The sequence below is a fragment of the Hyperoodon ampullatus genome, assembly GCF_949752795.1.
Source record: "Hyperoodon ampullatus genome assembly, chromosome: 1".
Taxonomy (NCBI): domain Eukaryota; kingdom Metazoa; phylum Chordata; class Mammalia; order Artiodactyla; family Ziphiidae; genus Hyperoodon; species Hyperoodon ampullatus.
Window position 1 is genome coordinate 202,553,651 of NC_136914.1, and position 21,128 is coordinate 202,574,778.

At 53.6% G+C, this 21,128-nt stretch overlaps 4 protein-coding genes across 4 annotated transcripts in view; 2 read left to right on the plus strand and 2 right to left on the minus strand.

The window, feature by feature from the left end:
- ARMH3 (armadillo like helical domain containing 3) overlaps positions 1 to 21,128 on the minus strand; it is a gene marked incomplete at its 3' end in the record, with an annotated part of 562,435 nt that overhangs the window by 271,832 nt on the left and 269,475 nt on the right. The window lies entirely within an intron of this gene.
- ELOVL3 (ELOVL fatty acid elongase 3) lies at positions 782 to 3,432 on the plus strand (the record flags this gene model as incomplete). Its single annotated transcript, XM_079709963.1, is given in 5 exon segments — positions 782 to 882; positions 1,834 to 1,965; positions 2,598 to 2,709; positions 2,713 to 2,749; positions 3,005 to 3,432. Coding segments are annotated over 5 exon segments (810 nt in total).
- On the minus strand, positions 4,916 to 14,794 carry PITX3 (paired like homeodomain 3; the record flags this gene model as incomplete). The annotated part of the gene is made up of 4 exons (XM_079718100.1): positions 14,756 to 14,794; positions 6,430 to 6,559; positions 6,056 to 6,258; positions 4,916 to 5,503 (listed from the first exon to the last, which is right to left on the minus strand). Exons 1-4 carry the CDS (start codon positions 14,774 to 14,776, stop codon positions 4,916 to 4,918), a joined length of 942 nt encoding a protein of 313 aa, XP_079574226.1. The 5' UTR covers positions 14,777 to 14,794.
- GBF1 (golgi brefeldin A resistant guanine nucleotide exchange factor 1) overlaps positions 19,227 to 21,128 on the plus strand; it is a 123,812-nt gene continuing 121,910 nt past the window's right edge. Inside the window, exon 1 of the mRNA XM_079728535.1 lies at positions 19,227 to 19,359. The gene's annotated coding sequence lies outside the window, so the exon portion shown is untranslated. The remainder of the gene's footprint in view (positions 19,360 to 21,128) is intronic.

Below are 21,128 nucleotides of genomic sequence, written 5' to 3' on the forward strand. Positions count from 1 at the left end.
CTGTAAAGAAACCACAACAGCCTCAACAAACATCAACTACCTCCACAATAAAACTCATTATAATTCATATCCCTCCCACCCACAACTACAGACCTGAGCGAGGCAGGTGGGACTACGGGAGGGGCTCTTTGCTGCTTCTTCTCCAGCCTGACCCAGCCTCATCCCAGGCCTGGTTTTCCCAGCGTCTCAGGGAGGTGGGAAACTGACACCCCTATGTCTGGCACCAGAGACTGAGGACACCTCCATTCTCTGCTCACTGCCAGGTAGGTCAGGATTAAAGCAAACTGAGGCCAAAGTTATAGTCGGCAGTGCCAGGTGAAGCCTGGCAACTAGCAAGGCCACAATGGCTAAGCCAAGCAGGTGGGAGTGGAAGTGTTGGGGGAGAAAAAGATGGGGAGGTGGGCGTGGCGAAGGCCAACTGTAGTGCGAGGCTTCTGGGGAAGTCTCATCCACTGAATGACCAATCAGAGAGCGGGCTGCGGCCCAGGGGTGGGACAGGGGCGTATCTTGGTCGGGATTGGATAATGGCCGGGCTCAGGGAGGGGGCCGCGAGCCTCCGAGGCCTGCCTTTTGGCAATTCCGCGTTATATACCGCAGTGGCGGCGGTGGTGGAAGCCGGCTGGACTGCAGCGCACGTGCCTGGATCTGACGCTCTTCGGCTTGCCGCGTAGTTCCTTGGGTTCTGGGTCTGGTCAGTCCTGCCCCAAGGTTCGCTCCATCCTCGCTCCCCTAACTCTTGTCCAGCTCCCTAAGCTCCCGACCTCAGCATCTGCAGAACGAAATGGTCACAGCCATGAATATCTCAGATGAAGTAGAGCAGATGTTCCAGCCCTACAACTTCGAGCTGTTCCAGGACATAAGGCCCGTTTTGGAGGAGTACTGGTGAGACCTGGAGAAGGGGAAGAGCCGTGTCAGGGGCCCAACTCTGATGACTGCTATTTGGGGGGATTGGCGGAAGAGGGGGAGGACGATACACAGAATACCCACAGTGATTTTGCTAAAGAGCAAAGGTATCGGGCTCCCCAGTACTGGCTTTACGTACCCGTTGTCCAAGGTGCAGGTAGTGTGGCACCTCAAAGAGGTTAGGTCTGGAAGAAAGGAAGGCAGAAATAAGAGGATGGGGTGAGGAATGTGGGAGAAGATAGAAACCAAGAGGAAAGAGTGTAGTGAGAACTGGTCTCTGAAGAATGGAGCTGATCTGAACTCCTACTCGCACCCACCTTATAGATGACTCTCCATCCTTTGTGGCCGCATGTGTGCGCATGCGTGCATAGTGCTGGTACCCGGGGACAGCCTGCCCCTTCACAGTTATCATCTTGTTCCTCAAATGCTCCATCATACCTGCTGTGGAGAAGGAGACAAAATCTAGATACTCTTCCAAAATTTCCTCAGGCTTTGCCCAAGAGCTCCCCAGAGGTGTTTGTGGGTTGACTTTGTGCTCCAGCCAATTTGCCATGACCCAACCAGGCAGAAGCTGTTGCCACATTCTTCTTACACCACAGTCCTGGGTTGCTTCTAGGCATGGGTCAGCAGCTGTCACCCACTCCCAACCCCATTGAGAGAGCAGTAATCACAGAAAACTTGGACATAGCCCCTGCCCTGTGCTAGGTACTTTATATATATTAACACTGTCAGGAGAGGAGTGATATTCCCCTCTTACAAAATAAGGGGAATACTAATGCTCAGAAAACTAAGTAGTTTTTCCAATGTCACACAGCTAGTAAATGGTAGAAGTAGGACTCCAACCCAGAGCACTCACCTAGAGATATGCGTGGGCCTTCCTCTAACCAGCATCTACCCATAAGCCCATCCCCTCTCCCTTCTGCCTGCCAGGGCAACCTCATTCACCATAGCTCTGATCTACCTGCTGCTCGTCTTTGTGGGGCAGAACTACATGAAGGCACGGAAGGGTTTCAACCCGCAGGGACCTCTCATCCTTTGGTCATTCTGCCTTGCAATCTTCAGGTAAGACCCCCCCCAACCCATCTTATAGACCCTAGACCCACATTCTATCCCTAAAAACTTTCTAGAAACCTCAATTGTATCAACTCCCCAAGTTGCCCCCTAACTCTCTCCCTATCCCATTCTCTCAGCTCTAACTTCTCTCCTCAGGTTCCACCCTCCTCCCATATTCCCGTTTTCCTTCTCCAGTCCCCATACTGGCCGTCTCTGCTCCTCTCACAAGTCCTCTTGTGCTCATGGAGTCTTGGTACTTCCAACAGTTTCCCCAGCCTCTAATACTCTCTGCATCTAATACCCTCTCCCAAGACCTTCCAATAACTTCCCCAGCCCCTTCTTTCCATATTCCGCCCCCCCAAACTCCTTCGATCACCCCCCATCCTGCCACCCATGTCCTCCCATCCCATGAGCCCTATTCCCTAACTCAACTTTCAGTCCCAACCTCCAGCACTCCCTGGTCCTTCCCTAGCCTTCATGTCTTCTAGATTACTGGTTGGCTCTACCAGGTTGGCCACAGGATCTCAGAAGCTGTGACCCATCCCCTATGGAGGGTGGGGAGGTGGTGGAAGTTGACCAGGTGAAGCGTAGATTGATGCCTGGGAATGACCCTTATACCCTTTTCCTCTGTCCCATTTCAGTATCCTTGGGGCAGTGAGGACATGGAGCTATATGGGGACCGTGCTACTTAGGGGGAGCCTAAAGAAAACTGTATGCTTCTTCATCTTCACCGATAATCCCATAATCAAATTCTGATCCTGCCTCTTTGTTCTCAGCAAGATCATTGAACTTGGTGAGTGGCAAGGCTTTGTCTCTCTGGTGTCCAGTCAACTGCACCCCTCCTCAGGGCCCCCCCTTACCCATCACATGGAAAGTCCCTTCCCCACCCCTGGGTCCTAACAACACCTCTCACCCAAACCCATCCTTAGATTCTCTGCCACAAAGACCCCTCTCCCTGCCCTGATAATTCCCCATATGCCCCCACGTCCTGTGCGGAGGGTGGTCCCAACACTGGGTGGTATGCCAGCTATGACTCCCCATCTCCCAGGAGACACGGCCTTCATCATCCTGTGTAAGCAGCCACTCATCTTTGTGCACTGGTACCACCACAGCACAGAGCTAGTGTACAAGAGCTTTGGATACAAGAACAAGGTGGCTGCAGGCGGCTGGTTCATGACCATGAACTACGATGTACATGCCACTATGTACACCTACTATACTCTGAAGGCTGCCAAAGTAAAGCCCCCCAGGTGGTTTCCCATGCTCATCACCAGCCTGCAAATCCTGCAGATGTTTATGGCAGCTACTGTCGGTATCCTGACTTACATCTGGAGACAGGAACAGGGATGCCATACCACAAAGGAACACCTCTTCTGGTCCTTCATCTTGTATACAACCTATTTCCTCCTCTTTGTCCAGTTCTTCCACCAAAACTATGTAATTACCAAGGTCAAGGCCAAGACCAAGAGCCAGTGAAGGGTTGCAGAAAAGAAGGAGCCCCGAGCTCTCTCCTCCCCAGGGCATTGAGGGGCTGAGCTTAGGTTTGGGAAAATAATTAAGATGCCTTTTCTGCATGGTTTCCCCACGGGATGTGTACCCCAAGGTGGCAGGAGGTTATGACAGTCAAGAAGTGTCACCCCTGGGGTGGGGGTGTGATCTAGTACTTTGCTGTTTCTGTTTTTTTTTTTTTTTTTTTTTTTTTTTGCGGTACGCGGGCCTCTCACTGTTGTGGCCTCTCCCGTTGCGGAGCACAGGCTCCGGATGCGCAGGCTCAGCGGCCATGGCTCACGGGCCCAGCCGCTCCGCGGCATATGGGATCCTCCCAGACCGGGGCACGAACCCGTATCCCCTGCATCGGCAGGCGGACTCTCAACCACTGCGCCACCAGGGAGGCCCCGCTGTTTCTGTTTTTAATGTGAAGGCCAAACAGTCCCTGGGATGGAGTGGGACTGAGGAGGCTCCCCAGAGCTGAGTGATCTATATTTCCAGAAATCTTTCTTCTTCTTGCTCTATTTTTTAAATTAAAGATTTCAACAAGGTTTTGGAGGTTTGGGGATTTGGAGGAATAAGGGGACTGCTGTGATGGAGGAGGGCTGCTGGCAGTGGGTGAGAAGCTTAAGAGGGTGTGGTGTGTGGAAGGATGAGAGTCACACACAGACACTCAATAAGAATACTAGGCCTGGTAGGCACTTAGTAAATGTCTGTTACAGACCAGAAGTTTATTGCTGTTAGAGGCCCAAGCCCCTCATAGGAACAGTGAGAAACAGGTGCAGAAAGGTGGAGTAACTTTTTCTAAAGTCATAGGCTTCCTAAGCTGCAGAATTGACATCTTTAAGTAAGCATTCGAGATCAGACCTTCCAGTTATCCTCCATGAGACCACGAGGTGGCGCTGCAGTACCAGCTTTGTCCAAGCCATACACACCTACACACGCACGCACGCACGCATGCGTGCGCCGCTCAGCTCCAGGAATCCCCAGGCTTCCCCATCTTGGTGATGGTGGCCTGGGGAGGACTGAAGCCCTAAAAGCCTGGACCCCTATCTCTTTCCTGTACACCCAGCTCTCCTTTAGACATGGGGAAGGATAAGGGGAGAAGGCTCAACCGCAACTCTGAATCATCAGGCCTTTGACAGTCCGCGCACGTTTATTTCATTTATCTTTGAAAACCGGGGAAAGGGAGTCTGGAGAAGGCGGAGTGGACCAAGGGTGAGCTGGCACCCCGGGGAACTGGTCCCTGTTCCTGGCCTCAGTTCCAGGGGCGCGGACTAAGGGCCCAGTCCACCCCTCAGGCCTGGGAGGGGGAAGGCTCTCTCCTGAGCCGGCCGCCTCCCCAAGCCCGACTGCCCCAGCACCCCTCTCAGACCCCGGGGCGGGGGGCAAGCCAGGCAAGACGACCCCAGTCCGTAGAGGCCGTAAATTATCGCCCCCGCCCTCAGGGATGATCGACGGGCGGGGCCATTCACACAGGCCGTTCCACTGCGTACTGGCACGGACTGAGGTTGGCGGCCGGGGGCGGCCCGGGCACGGCAGGGTAGCTGAAAGTGGCGTGCTGTTTGGCCTTGAGCCTCAGGCTGGCCAGACTCGAGTTACACGGGTCCCGATATACGTAGGGGGAGGAGGCGGCTGCTGCTGCGGCTGCTGCGGCCGAGGCGTAAGGGCAGGATACTGCCCCGGAGGACACTGCGGCCGGAGCCAGCCCGGGGGGCCCCCCACCTAGGCCCTGCAGGGCCCCAGGCCCTGGCACAGTGCCCGGGGCAGTCGCGGCCGAGGGGACCATGGAGGCGGCGATGGAGCTGGGTGGCGAGAAGACGGGCTGTGACGCCAGAGGCCCCACGTTGACCGAGTTGAAGGCGAACGGGAAGGTCTTGGCGGTGAGCGGCGGGCCCAGCGCCTTGGGTGGCCAATTGCCGTACGAGTAACCGGGGTACACCTCCTCGTAGGGCGGCACCAGCCCCCCGAGCGGCGCCGCGAAGCCGCCCTTGCACAGCTCCGCCTGCTGGCTGCGCTCGCGCTTTCGCCACTTGGCGCGCCGGTTCTTGAACCACACCTGTAGGCGTGGGAGAAAGGCTGTCAGGGCCCGGCCCCCGCAAGCGGCTGGTGGGTGGGTCGCCCAGGCAGGGGACCAAGCGGGGGCCGGGGCCGGGCGGAGCATAAGCGAGAGGAGGTGGTGGAGCATAACCACCCCAGAAACGGGAATGGGGTGGTGGAGCAGCCGGTCGGGGTGAGGGAAGAGCTCACGGAGTCAGCGGGCTGAGAAAGAAGCAGTCTGCCACAGAACTGAGTCGGGGGCGACAGGGCTGCGGGGGTGGGCAGCAGGATCGGGTCTAGGAGAAGTGGAGAACCAGAGACAGTGCCAGGGGAGAGGGAGCGCGCCGTCTGGAGTGAAGGGGTGCAGGAAGAGCAGAGATTGGAGGCTGGTGGAAAGAAGGCCGTGCGGGCAGGGGCCGGGGCCGGGGGACGTCGGGTGTTGGGTCCGAGGATGGGGCAGGCAGGGCAGAACTACAGGATGATGGTTCCGAAGCTACTTGCTGAGCGGCCCGCGAGAGGGAGGCCCGGGATGGAGTGAGGGTGGCGGCTCTGGGGGTGGGGGGCGGCGTACCCGCACGCGAGCCTCGGTGAGGTTGGTCCACACGGCGATCTCTTCCCGCGTACTCATGTCGGGGTAGCGGTTCCTCTGGAAGGTCGCCTCCAGCTCCTGCAGCTGCTGGCTGGTGAAGTGCGTGCGCTGCCGCCTCTGCTTCTTCTTCAGCGAGCTGTCTTCGGGGGAGCCGCCGGGCAGCGAAACCGAGGCCTTCTCCGAGTCTGGGGGCCGGGGTGGGGTCGGTCACAGCGCGTTCTTGCCTTGCGGATTCCCGGGCTCGGGGACTTCCTCGGCGGGGCCCCTCACTCCCACCTGGGCTTGCACTCCCGGGTCCCACCCTCGTTAGGGATGGAACTGTTATTTCCCCCACCCCCAGAAGGGGGCGCGCTCACCGCTGTGCTCTTGGCCCTTGCAGCCGTGTTCCGGGATTGGGGGGTGGGGGGTGCCCGCATCTGACAGCGAGAGGGCGGGGCTCCGGGCCTCTGCCTCGCTGAGCAGGCCGAACTCCATGGGGGGAGGACTCTGGAGGGAAGCGAAGACACAGACCTGGTTAATGGGAAGAAAATCTCCGGGTTATCCGGTTCCCAGTAGTTTTTCCCCACTAGTTCTCTGCCCCCTTTCTCTGCCACCGACATAAAGCTACCCCTGTGTAGGGTGCCCCAGGATAGAATGGGGAAACAGCAGCCTAAGCCGGGGAGAGGTGTATACTCAAGAGATTTTATACACAGTTATACACACTAGACTTTGATTTCTTCAGTGTTGGGCACCTAGAACCCTGCCTGGTGCACTGTTGGTGTTCAACAGATATTTATTGAATTAATGAAAACCACACTGTTGCACACCGCATACCATACACACCACATACTCAGAAGTTAAATTCCCTCTCACACGAGTGCCCAATATCCCCTTAAACTCAAACATGCCTCTCAGCCAGTCACACCTGAGATGCAGTCTGAACCTGTGTTATTCACTCTCCAGTGGGACAGATTTGATTTTGAACCAGGCCTGATATGTCTCCCATAAGGAGAATCACTGCTATCATTTATGAGTACTTACTATGTGTCTTCACCTCATTATCTCTCCCCTCACAAGAAGGAATCAATATTAGGTATGATCACCCTTTTTCAGGCGAGGAAACTGAGACTTGAAGTAATGATTAAGGTTAAAGAGCTTGTAAGCAGTGGAGCTGGGATCTGACCCAGGTCTGGGAGATTCCTAAACTGTGCTTTTCTTTGTTTGCTTTTTCAGACTGTGTTCTTTGGGGCCCTCCTCACAAACCCCCTCAGGGACTGGAACTTAGGGTTAACCTCAGGGATAGAGATCTAGCCTGATCTTACTTGGGTCTACTTCAACTAGGGCAGCCCTGCTTTTGTCTGTTTTGTTTATGCTTTCTGGAGAGATTTCATTTGAAGAAAGTCTTCCAGGATCAAAAACAAGTTTGAAAATCACTCTCTTCTTCTATACCTGCCCAGACACACACTGCACCCTACCAGTCACCATTGTCATGCATGGCTTCCTGCTGGCCCACCCCAGGCTGTGGATGTGGGCTTCTTAAAACCCCCTTCCTACCCTTACTCCCTATGCCAAACCTTACCTGACATCGCCCAGGAGCCTGCCTGTGTCCCCCTCCAAGTGTCCCCTGCAGGGTCCCCTTTCCTTCTGGCTCTCCCAGGCCCCCTCTGGTGGGGGGAAGGGAAAAGGGCACTAGTGGGGCTCAAGACTCCAGATGCCTCTTGGTCAGAGGAGAACCAAAGGAGGCTGGGGACAGAAAAACAGGGATGAAAAGCTGGGTAGGAGGGGTCCATCTGCCTCCCCATTAACAGGGACTTAATGCAGGCTGTGCAAGGTGGCATTAATGTGGAGGATTAGCCTAGATTGAGACGTGTGTCACTTGGCTGCTCTGAATTTATTAGGAGCCTTTCTCAGGGAGGCGCAGATGGGCAGCGGCCTGTATTTGCACATGGTAATGCCCCCTTCAACCAGCTCAGAGATGACAGCTGTCCCCCCACCTCTCCACCTCTCAAGCTAGATTGGGGATGGGTCAGAGGTCAAGGCAGGAGGTTGAGAAACAGTCCCTGTTCTTTCCACAGGCAGAGAGGACTAGACCTTGGACCCTCTCCTAGGGTTGGAGAAGCAGGGCTGAATGGAACCCCGGGAAAGAAGAAGAGAAGTCAGGCCAGGGGTGGGGCTGCTCTGCTTCCCTCCCCTTCCAGATCTGAGGACTGGAGCGAGAGGCTTAGGGCTGGCCCAATGATGCTCCAATAGAAGGGAGAGGCCATTGGGAGGGACCTGGAGCAGCCTTGACTAGTAGCTCTTCCCAAGTAGCTGGGGAGGCTTAGAACTGAGAGCTGGGAAAAGGGGGTGCTCTGAAGTCTCTTCATACCTAAGATGCCCTCAAAATTGCAAACCATGCCCCTGACCTCTCCAGATGCCCACAGGAGCAAGGCAGACCTGGGAAAAGAGGGACAGTTGGGTTTCCCTGTAGGGAAAGCTGAGTCCCACCATTGCCGTTCATCCTTCCAGTCTGCTTTGCCTCCAGACTTCCCATTTTCCAAACTCCCGTTCCCCCAGCATTCCATACCTGTGTCTTGGTTTCACCCTTTATTTCAGCAGAGAGAGGCAGGGTGAGGAGAGATAAGGGCCAGAATAAAAGACGAGGCTGAGAAAGCAGAGTTCAGGCTGTGTGTTCTCAGAGACAGACAGACACACATGCAGACACACACGGGCCCCCACTCAGACAAAATAAGCACTAGGACTTGGAGCTAGAGGCCTACAGACACACACTCTCCCACACGCGCTCCCACATTCAGGCAGACAGACACACCGTCACACAGTCTCCTCTCTCTGTGACAGGGACAGCTGCCTCGGCTGTTTTGGAGCTAGCCATTATCCTCCCCTTTCCCCTTCCTGGCCCCTTTGAACCTCAGCTCTCAGTCCCAGGAACTAAGGACTCCGTGGGGGAGGAGGAAGCCAAAGGAGCCACGGGAGGGAGTGGTCTACACTCAGTGGCTGCTGGAGAGAGCCTGTTTGGCTGAGTGGGGAGAAGGTATGAGGATGTTGGAAAAAGAGGATGGGGTAGCGGTGGGGGGCAGAAACTGACGAGGCCCCTCCTGGGAAAGTAATCTGGTATACCCCAAAGAAACTAGGATTGGAGTCAAAAGATCTGGGTTCACGTCCTGGCTTCCCAACTTACTAGCTGTGTGTCCTTGGCAAATTACCTATCTAGGCATATTTTTTCATCTGTAAAAGTGAGATTATAACCCCTTCCCTATCTACCTTCAGTATTGTTACAAGGTTACAATAAAACATAACATTTAAAAATGGGTAGGGGGCTCCCCTGGTGGCGCAGTGGCTAAGAATCCACCTGACAATGCGGGGGACTCAGATTCGAGCCCTGATCTGGGAAGATCCCATGTGCCGGGGAGCAACTAAGCCCGTGCTCCACAACTACTGAGGCCACGTGCCACAACTACTGAAGCCTGTGCGCCTCGAGCCCGTGCTCCACAACAAGACAAGCCACCTCAATGAGAAGCCCGCGCACCGCAACGAAGACCCAACACAGCCATAAATAAATAAAATTATTTTTAAGAATGGGTAGGGGTCAAACTCTATCCAAGTTGCTGTTGTTCGTGTTGTTGTTTTCCCCCTCATTCATTGAAATGATGTTTGTTTGGCACCTTCTGTGAGCTGGGCGTTGAGTAAGGCACTCAGGATAGAGTGGTAAATTAGATCTCATTCTTGTCTCTGCCATTGCTTGAGTGGTTCACCTCCCTAGATCCTGTGTCTCCCAGTGAAAAGTTGCTCTGAATAAAGGGAAGCATGCTGCATTTTAGAGAGGGATGCAAGTGTGTGTTGTGAGCACTCTGTTCTAAACATAAAGGAGGGTCCAGTCAATAAGGAAACAGCCAAATGGGCAGAGTAGCCCAAGCTGGGAGCCATTTTGGGCACCAGTGACTGGTGGTAGAGGAAAGAATAAAGGCTTCAGGCTCTTGGCTGGGTTAGTCATAGCAGAAAGAGGGGGTGTGGCTGAGAAGGGCCCTGCCTGTGGAGCTGAAAAAGCAGGAACACTAATACCAGGCAGGCAACAGAGAGAGCGGGTGGGGGCAGAGGCCTCTAGCAGACTCGTGTCCGTGTCTGGTGGGCTAGTCAGGCAGAGGCTGGGGGCGCCAAGCTGTTGTCTGAGCTGGAGACAGGCTGGCTGAGGATTAAGCTCCCCCAAACTGCTGGAGGTCGGGAAGCTGGGGAGTTGGGACTGCGGCCAGGGACTTCACCTCACTCAGTGGACAGGGACAGGCAGTAGGTCTGGAAGCCACAGGTTTGGTTGATGCTGGTAGGAAATACCAGGAAGGGCCAAAGAGAGTCAAGAGCTAACAGTGGTGCTGAGTCCAGCTCTTGGAGGGGCCTCCTGCCCCACCCCAGCCTTTCCGACACACCCTGCAGGGGGTGCATGGCCCAGGCCCCACTGGTGTCAGGGTGGCAATCCCAGCCCTAGGGAGAATAGAGGGCCTGCAGGTGACCTCTGACTCTGAAGTACAGCATGGAATTACAGGAAGCTGTCATGGACTGCAGCAAGAACAAAATATCCAAGATAATTAAGGAGGAGATCAGAGACTGTCACAGACCAGCGAGGCCATAGTGGGGAGGCCATGGTTTCCAAGGGACACAACTCATGACAAGAAGGCAACTGCCATGTGCACCCACTTTTGTCCTGAAGCCAAAGGGGTAGACCAGGTTCACAGCCAAAGAGCCCCCAAGTAGTTGCAATAATAATACCCAAGGCAGGAGGCACACCCTGGAACTGAAATGGGAGAAAACCTTTTCTTGCATGGGCTGAATGAAAAAGAAGATAAGAGGGGATGGAGTTGTGATGCTGTGGCTCAGCTCAGCAAGCAGCAAGTTGGCAAACAGGTGTAAACCAGGGCCCTAAACTAGGACGGAGCCATCCTATAAACCTAAAACTAAAGTGAGGCCCTTAAGTGCACACAGCCTCATGCTCATTAGGGATGCCGAGCACCCACACTGTCTGGTTGGCTGAGCTGCAGTGAGCAAATGAGGGCAAATGAAGACAGCTGTAGACAAGGCTCACAGCCCCAGGAGGAAAACCTAAGACTCAGGTAGAGGCAACAATGATTTGATGCACTTACTTTATCAAGGGGTAAATCAGGGATCAGAGAAATGGGCCTCCACACCCTTTCCCCCCTTCCCTTCTTCTTTCCTTCAACAAGCATTAGGTGCTAAGACAGATACCCAAGAATGGTAAGGCACAGACCCTAACTTCTAGGAGCCTACAGTCTAGGGGGGCAAACAGAGCACAGGATGGAATGGTGGTCTGCATGGGCCTGATTCTCAGATCGTGGAAGATCAGAAAGACGGTAGCGCATGTAAGGTGGTATCAAGTTTTGGGGCTCAGAGAATGTAGCACCTGGCTGATCTGGAAATTAGGGAGGCAGAGAAGGGGGCAGAGGCTTCTAAATAACAGAGCAGTAGGTTCAGAGGGTAGCAGGGAGCCTAGCTTGGCCAGGGTCTCAGTGTGGGCAATGGGAGATCATCAGAGAAGAATGGTCAGACTGAGAGGGTGTCCAATGAGGGGCAAGAGGTGGGGGTCCAGGCTTGATACAGTGTAGGCTAGAGCAACTCCAGCTTTTCCACCAAAACAACCCTAAGACTAAGTAAGAGAGAAGAGAGTACAGGACACTAGGGGCACAACCTGAAACAGCGGCCGCCAGTATGAAATTTCTTTGAGATCTTCAGCCTTATATTAAAAATCAAAGCAAATTTTGCGTTCCATTCCATACTTATGTTTGTTTTAATATAAGAAATAATGTTTTCTCTCCAAATCTCCAAGAGACATCTTCAAGTGACATCACCACACCAGGAAGTTGGGGTTCGCTTAGCCTGCAGAGTCATGCCACTCCCACTCCTATACTGCCCTCTCCCACCTCACCCCCCACTGAGAAGCATTGCTCCCAGCAGTGGGAGTCACTGGAGGCTTGTAGGCGAGGGAGTGACATCAAAGCAGTGTCTTTGGGATCTTTATTTGGCTGTGGTGAGCAGAATGGATTGGGCAAGGGAGAGATAAGAAAGGGGAAACTATGAGAGGTGAAAAGAAGGCCCCAGGGAAGCAAGAGGAGTGGAGAGAGCTCTGAAAGCAGCTTTCTCACCCCACTGCCTTTTCTTTTCTTTCCCTATCACTCTTATCATGGGTCCCTGTCAGTGACTAGGGACTAGACACTCTAGATAGTCCCGAAGCTCAGGACCTAGTGGACCCTTCAGATTAGCTGCCATCTCCCTCCCTCACACTCTAGGAAGCATCATTTAGAGTAAATGGAGAAGAAAAGATTTGGGTGGTGTCTTTCTCTTGTGCTCATCCCCAACTCAGCTCCAGCTTGCCTCCTCTGCCCTCCCTTCCTGGACCTGGGTTCTGGGTCCATATTCACATCCTTGAGCAGGAGGCAGGCAGGGATCAGATCAGGATATTTGGTCTGGTAGAGGAGCTAAGCATTTGCGGAGCTCCCTAGAACTCTTCTTGGGGAGGGATAGTGGCTGGCATCTGAAGCCTAGGATAGGGTGTCTCATCTGTCATTGAGAATCTTCCCATGACTGGATCACGGATGCTAGCAGGCTGATCTAAGGCTTGAGACACCACCCTTCCAAACGAAGATTCTGTGCTTACAGGGGACCTACAGTTTGGGCATAAAAATAGCAATAATGTTTCTTATTTCTGTGGTGCTTCTCCATTTGCAAAGGGCTTTCAAATATATGATTTCATTTAACTCTTAAAACCACTTTGAATGGCAGGAATGACCATCCCTATTTCACCTCTAAGAAGACGAATTTGTCCACGGTTACACAGATTGAAGAGATTCTAATCCAGTTCTCCTAAGACCAGGGACTGAGCTCTTTCCACTCCTTGCCCCCTTCACTCCAGCAACCATTTGTAGCTCTGACATGCATTGATCCTTCCAAGCCCTTAAGGATTCCTTTTCTACTTCCTGCCTCTACCACCTCTCTGGAAAAGAGCTCTGGAAGTTTGCTGCCCACAGTGTGCCAAGGAACATTTTTCTATTCATCATGTGCTTGCATCATTCCAGTTCTAAGAGGCCCCCTCGTCTCTGGTTTCAGGATTTGGGGAGCAAACAAATCTGCTTATCTAGGCCTTTCCTTATTTTGTGAATTTCCATCCTATCTCCCTTTCCAGAGGCCTAAACCTTCAAGTTTGCTCTCTCCAGCAGCCCCTGGCTCCCCCTTCTGCCACCATTCTCTGACCCTTCTCTAGGTCCATGACATTCTCCCTAAGAGCCAGTGACCAGGCATGCACTCAGCTAAATGGCTTTATGCAGGGGCAGGAGGTCTGCCTTTTGTTTCTAGTCATCTTTCTTATAATGCCATTGCTTTTTGGCCTTTTTGGCAAAAGTAGAACTTAGGGCTATGGTTTTCAGGTAATGCCTTCCCTATTCCTTTCCTGACTCAGCCTTTAATTTCACCCATAATTTCAGTGGTTTTCAAAGGTAATGGGAGCACAAGCCCCTTGAAAAGGGTATCAGAATGTGATGGGGGTAACTGGGATATGACTCTATATTTATCAAAAAGGGGAGAGGGACAGAAGAGTTTGGAAAACAATGTTCTAGCTGATGATAAGTGAATTTAAAAGTAAGGAGTGGAGGTGGGAGTGTGGGGAGGACGTATTATATGTCATTCATGGTTGGAGGGTGAGAAAGGTTGAAACCCACTTGTTTAGATTACTCATTGCTAAACATATTACCCTGCACTTGTCCCCATGAAACTCAGTCGTCAAATGGGCTGTTTTGCTTACTTACATAGACTGGGAGAGTTCTCTCTACTCTGTTCCCTTCAGCTTAACTGGGCTCTGGTTAAAGAGTTGGAGTCAGGATGGGCGGTCATTGTACGGGTCCAAAGAAATCAGGGCCCTCTCCCAGCTGTAGGAAAAGCAAACAGGGTAGTTGGGTAGGGCTGAGACATCCTTCCCAACCAGAGATGGAGGGCAATAAAGTCCCATGTTGAATCCCAGTGTCTGGGTTCTGTGTCTCCTTCCTACCTCCTCTCAGCCACCAGAGTGGTGTGGGGATTGGTGGGACTGAGGAAGCAAAAAGGGAAACAAGACCACAGGGTTTGCTTTGCTAAAGGGCTGCAGTTTTCTCTTTGGGCCTGGGCTCCTGCCCACTGTGGGAAAGGAGACTTTAGCCTGCTGACACCCAGGCAGAGTCTGGGGGGGTACCTGGTCAGCTGTATTGGAATTAGGGGTTGACTCTGAGTTTGTGAGGGAACTGAAGCTGTCAGGGGCTTGTGCTAGGCTCTTCTTTGCCCTCCCATTACCCTTTGTGGTTCATTCCTTCCTTTCCTGGTCTTGGTTCCCACTAGCAGTCCCACCATTGGCTCTCTCTCCACAAATTTGGATTCTGGAAGTCCGGGGTGATGCTCAGATCGCATCTAGTCTGGGTTAGAGAGGGAATGTCTCCCGGGCCACTCCAACCCAAGGCCAGGCTTCAGCCTTTACTCTCACTCCCTGCTCCATGTCCCGCAGCCCCTAGGAGCAGAGACAAGTTTGAAAAGTGTGAGCTGCGATTCTAGGCGACCCACCACAGCAAACACCACCGTACACGCAGCAGCTGGGCAGGCGCTGCGGGGTAAATGGACATGCCACTCGGCCAGGGACATTCTGTCCACCACTGCCCGACACAGCGCCTGCTCCGGAGAGACCAACCTCGCTGCGCCGGACATTCTGTCAGCCCTGAGCCCCGCGCGCCGCGGACATTCCGTCCAATTCCGTGGCTGCCCCAGGTAGGGACCTATCGGGGCCCTGACACCCCAAGCAGACACACCAGACCCGCCGCCTGGTCACTCGGACTACCCAACCTCGGCCTTGCAGCCCACACAGCGGCCATCTGACCCGGTCGCTCTCGTGTTCTCACAACACGGTTCCTATCCCAACTGCAAAGCAGCTGGGAAGAGAAGCTTGTGCGACTAAGGCACCCCTGCTCCCGGTCCCTGGAGTCTGAGACCCAGCCGAGGGGTGTTGGGCAGTGCCAGCTGCCGCCTTGCTGGGCGCCCGCCGCCAGCTGCCCCCACTGGCCAGGGCCTCGCCAACCCCTTTGGCTCCCTGGCTGTCGGCCCCGCGCCCCCGGATTCCAGGGCGCTTTCTGGTAATGGTTTCCCGACTCTACTCCCTGCTTCGCGGAGCTCCTGTCCTGACCTCATGTCTCCGACTTCTCTTCGGATCCCTCGAGTCTTCCCCTTCTCTGTCCCCCGAGTCCTGGCGCTAAGTTTCCCTTTTTCTAAGTCCTGGCCCCAGGTCTGCAGTCCGCCCTCCCTGTCTCGACCCGTTCCCCAGGCACCGTTCTCCAGTTCAGCAGCCCTCGGTCCCGTTTTAGGGATCCCGAAGTCCGGCCATGGCCCCTCGGCCCCGTGAGCCCCTGTCCCCCGCATGGTCAAGCACTCACAGTGAGTCCCGCAGCAGGCAGACTCCCGGCAGCGGCGGCGGCGGCCGCAGTCTGGAGGGCAAGCAGGGGCCAGAGGCCGGGCACCCGGCCGGGGTGAGGGCCGCCCCCCTGCGCCCGGGCCGCCGCTCCGCTCCGGCGCTCCCGGACTCGCTGGGAGAGAGTAAGCCTCGCCGCGGACTGCCACCCCCCGCTGGCGCCCATTCACTTTATGGCAGCCCAGGGCGCCCCCAGCCCGCCGCTGCGAGCCTCGCGCGTCGGGCCCCGCCCCCTTCCAGCTGCGCTATCGGGGCTCCACCCTTTCCAGCTGTGAATTTTCTGGCCCCGCCTTCAGGGGGGTGGTCCGGCCGGCGCGCCGCCAGGAACCCCGCCCCCTAGCCAATCGGAGGCGCTCCTCAGCAACTGGACCACGCCCCTCCCACGTGGCTGATACGGCTCTGCTGAAGAGCATTTTGGCAGAACCGAGCGGGCGAGCGTAGAGTGGACCGGGTATCCCCGCGGAGCCGGGGCCGGTTGGCGGCGAGGTGGGACCAGGCCGCCACCCCGAGCGAATTGGAACGGTGCTGGGGGATAGGACCAGGTGGGAGGGCGCACGGGCCGGGAGAGGCCGTGGGGTTTCAGCGCTCAGACTTCGTTGCCGCTCAAGTTTCGGCGCTTTTCTCCACTTGTCGCTGTCTGTCTCTCTGCCCTTTTGTCTCTGCTCCAATCCTCCCACGTCTCGCCTTTCTTTCCTCTTTTATTTTCTCCGCCACCACTCTGCTCCTGCTGTTTGTCTCACTCCTCCATCCCCTGCCACTTCGAAAGACTAATTTCGCTTTCTGATCCTCTTTTTCCTTTTTTCCTTGCATTTTTCTCTCTTCCTTTTCTCGGCTGCGCCCTCCACCCCCCCATCCCCACCCTCACCCCAGCCCTTTTTTCCTCTCCTCCAAGGAAGGTGGCTTCGTGGAGAAAGCAGAGTTTGGAGTGCGACAAACGAAAACAGCATTCTAACCCTGCCACCAGCTGCAACATCACTGAGTGACCTTGGACAAGTAACTTAACTATGACTCCCTTACTCCCCCTTCCCCCGCAAAATTAAAAGAGGTTCTAGCTGGTTCTCAGGGCTTGGGCTGGGCACTCCTCAGAGGCCTGGGCAAGTTCCCTGTCAGTCTGCACTCTTGTCTCACACAAGCTACGTTCTCCCAGCCTTACCAGGGCTACCTGCTCCTTGGTGATACCAAGTCCAGTTCTGTGGGCAAGGTGTGGCCTTGGTGCTTGCAGGTTAGGGAGTTGCCAGGGATAGGACAGATGTCCCAAGCAACATGTGGAGTCAGGCTGGGTTTCTAGGGTGTCCCTGAGGGCCCTAAGCCCTATTATATAATACACTCCTAAGGTGAATCTGACCAGTCATGTCTCTGCTTAAAACCCTTCAGTGGCTCCCGTTTGCCCTCAGGATAAAGGCTAAGCTCCCTTGCGTGGCACAGCAGACTTTCAGGACCTGACCCTGTCTTAATCTCCAGTCTCCTAGTGGTTTTCTGCACACCTCTGACAGTAACATATTTCTAACCAGTCTTCATTTTGTCAACTCCTACTCATCCCCCTAAGCTCCACTCAGGCCTCATTCTCTCTGGGAAGCCTTTCCTGAATTCCCATGTTAGCCAGATGTGTAGTCTCTTGCTCCCCCAGCCCTGCTGTATGTGCCTCTATTACCCCACCCATGATATGGAAGAGATCAGCTTATGTGTTGTCCCCTATGATGCTAAGATTTGGGAGGGCAAGGACCATGTTTTCCTCATCTTTCTATTCCTAGGCATGATGTAGCCACTCAGTACTAAAATCTGAGAGGGAGATGTTTTGTCTGCTAAGATGATGGAGGTTAGAAGGGGCTGGGACATTGTCGTCTCTCTCCTCCTTATCTCTAACACACAATTCCATTCATACTTTTAGGTTGATTGACTTCTGGAGGTATGTAGGAGTGAAGATAGGGTAGTAGGGAGTTTTGTCCCAGTTAGAAGATTTTTCAGTTGGTTATGCAGGACCTCTCAATCTGAGATAAGCCCAGGAGACCAAATCCCAGTTTTCAAGTGAAGGTGGAAAATGGCTCAGAGGCGGGCTGGAAAGACATGCTATGGTGGTTGTATCCTTTGCCCCTGACTCTCGTTGGGTGAAAAAGGCAAGATCCTCAGCTGGACCCAGAGATCAGGAGCCCAACATGTAGGTACAGGAAGCTGTTAAGGAGTTCTTCAATTCTGATGTCAGGCCTGATGGTTTCTTGGTATTAGAGGATTCTAGCACAAGGATGGTCTTTGGATGTCTGGTTTTGAGACCACAGCCCTACGGGGTTAGGAATGGAGCTTCCTTGGACTTGAGTCATCCATAAATGGGAGGGAATGGGGAGAGAGTTGGTATCTTTTTTCATTGTCTCCTAGCAGCCTTTTCAGGTCTGCAGGGACACTGGGATTTATTCCAGCAGATGGGCTGGGAATTCCACCATTCAGTCTGCAAGGAGAAAACTCATCCTTCTGTCCTCTTTCTACACACTCTCACTTCTAGGTAATTCTAAATATCCTAGCAACCTCTGTCATCTCTTGCCAGGGGAGAGGCAGCTGGGGGCAGAAGAGTGAAGACTGCGGTTGGTGTCTTGCCCTCAGGCCTCTCAGCATTTCTAAGGCTTCAGGAAAGGCTTCAGTTTCCTGTCACTGGTGATGTGGACTAACCTGTGTGATTAGTTTTTTTCTAGGTAGGTAAAGAGTGTCCAAGGCTTAGGATGAGGGTCAGAGCTGGGAGTCACAGTCTGATAAACTAAAGCATAAGAGGTATCGATGGGCAGTGAAAAAGAGAGCTGGACTGGGGGTGAGGACACCTAGGTTTGTTTCTCTGCTCTGTCATTAACTAGCTATACAAACGTGGGGGCCATCTTTCCATTCTGGGATTCAATTTCCTGCTCTGTAAAATGAAAGGACCTGGATTAGATATCCAAGCTTCCTGTGACCTCCCATTGTCTCTATTTCAGGATGATAGGAATGGGGCACAAGACATAGAAACAAAGTTGGGATGGGACAGACTCATTTATGAGAAGCCAAACAGGGCAAGCAGACGCGAAGGTGGGGGAAGGGAGGTTGGAATAGATTGCTCCCTCCATCCTGGAAGGAGCTCAGAACTGCCTAGAAAGGAAATGATCCCTCAAGGGTCACGGTATTGGCCCAGGTGACTTTAATAGGGAGTGGCGGCGGGCTTGCGCGTAGGGGTAGTAGGGTCGTCCACTCAGGCTCTCAAAAAGGACTCCGCCCCCTTTCCAGCAAGTCGTAGCTTTCTTCCCCATAATGCCCAGCAGCCACTGCCAAGTCGTGCACTGCAACCGAACTCTACCTAACTCCACCTCTCCAACTGCCCAGCGCATTTTCTTCTTTTTTATTGGCTCCTCAGTACTGTCACTCAGAGAGTCCTCATATCCGTTGGTTATTCCCTGCCTACCCTTTTCTTTCTCTTGTAATCTCGCCTCTTTAGGCACTACCCGCCTCCCGAAGCCAGTTTCCTTTCTTCGATTGGATTGCTGGAATGCCACTTTTCACGATGCAAACCTATGATTGGCTGTGCGCCGCAGGGCTCGCGCAGTGACCAGGCAGCGGGCTAGACTGAGGCTAGTTACCACGTCAGTGAGCTGACAGGGAAGGTACCCGGCTCCACCGCCCGTTCCGGCCGACTCTTCCTGACCGACTCTGCGGGCCTTGACTTCGGCCTCAACTCCCAGAAACGGGCTCCTTCCCTGCTCCCATCTGCCACCAGAGCCGGGAGAGCCGCTCGGAGACGCCTTCGGGGCCCGGGTTGGACATGAGCAGCGGCTGCCGTTCCTGGGACTAGGCCCCGCCATTTTGGATCCGCTGACAGGTCAGCGAAGTCTCTTCAGAGTTCCAGTGTCGTGAAGGCCGCCCTGACATCGCGAGAGGGAATAAGAGGAGGAGGGCCCTTAAACTGAATGAGCCGGGGTGGGTTAAGGATGCAGGGGCAGGAACGAGACGAGGGAGAGATTGCTGTGGGAGGGAACTGGGAGAGGTGTAGGGGGCAAAGGTCAGGCCCCTGCCGCCGGAGGGACGATTTCAACTCTGGCTTTTCAACCCTTGCGGGTACCGGAATCCTCCCTGTGTTTCCAGGCTTAACCTAGCTGTCAGTTCCTCTCTTCTGGAGCTTTTTGCATCCTAAAGACTCCAGTCCTCAGAAGCTGAAAGCAAATCTGAAGAGTATTGTATCTACTTTTCAGGGTTGATTTTTCGACCTTAGATATGAGAGTCTCTCCAGATTTTGTGCAGCGCCCACTTCTGTGTGACTGCCTCATTAATTCAGCTGAACTGCTTCATTAATGATGATGAACTAATGCAACCTAGACCAGGTAGTGAGAAAAGGTGTGGAAGGACTGAGGCCAGCCTCCTGGGGACCTGGGCTAAGAGAAGGCTTTCCTTTTATGGGACTGCTCACCTGCCAGTCTGGGACTGTATGTAAACACTGGACTTATCTTCTGAGCCTGTTTTTTCTTTTACACAATCTTTTATATTGTGTAATATTCTCTTCTGGTGTATGTTCTTGGTTGGCATTTCCTCCCCAGGTCTTCACTTGGCCTAAGGAGATGAAGTTCAGTCACAAGGAAGCCACTCTGTTATGACATATTTGGACGAGAGCAGAGAGGGATTTGAATACCTGTGAAGTTAGTACTTTGGCCTGTTATTTTTAGTGGGTAAGAAGAGTCATGAGAGGTGTTCAGTCAAATAAAAAGTGGTAGGGTCAGGGCTGCAGAGTGAATGATGGAACGTAACCCCAAAGAGTATAGTTTATGGCACTGTGATGATCTTTGATAAACTGCTGTATTGTAAAGCTATAAAAGTCCCTCAAGGGTAAAGAATGCCTTTAAAAATGAGAAGGAGTGTAGGTACAGTGTCTTTTAATACACGACATAGAAATTTGTATGCCTTTAAATTAGGTACACAAGGCACTCCTCTGAGCCCTGTGGAGGACGCAAATGGAAAGGTCCATTTGGGGATTACTCTGCTCAGTTTATGCGTTTCTTAAAAGCAGTAGCAATGTATGTGCACCAGTCTAGCTAGAGCATGTCAACCTAAATGCTTTTCAGCATGTAGTGGACACTCAATAAGTGTTACCTGTGCCTATTTATTTTATTTTTGGCTGCACTGGGTCTTTGTTGTGTGTGGGCTTTTCTCTAGCTGTGGCGAGCGGGGGCTACTCTTTGTTGCGGTGCGCGGGCTTCTCATTGCGGTGGCTTCTCTTGCTGTGGAGCACAGGCTCTAGGCTCACAGGCTTCAGTAGTTGCGGCACGTGGGCTCAGTAGTTGTGGCTCGTGGGCTGTAGAGTGCAGCCTCAGTAGTTGTGGCGCACGGACTTAGTTGCTCCGCAGCATGTGGGATCTTCCTGGGCCAGAGCTTGAACCCATGTCCCCTGCATTGGCAGGCAGACTCTTAACCACTGCACCACCAGGGAAGCCCCCTTAGGATTAGTTTTAGTATGTGATCCTGACTTGTGGCCTGATTCTAGCCCTGGCAGTCAGGACTTTTGCGTGGTGAGGTAGTAATAAGGAGGATCAAAACCTCGTTGTGTTAGAAGGGAAAACTATCTAGGTTCTAGAGTGACTAAACTCTGCTCTCCTGAAA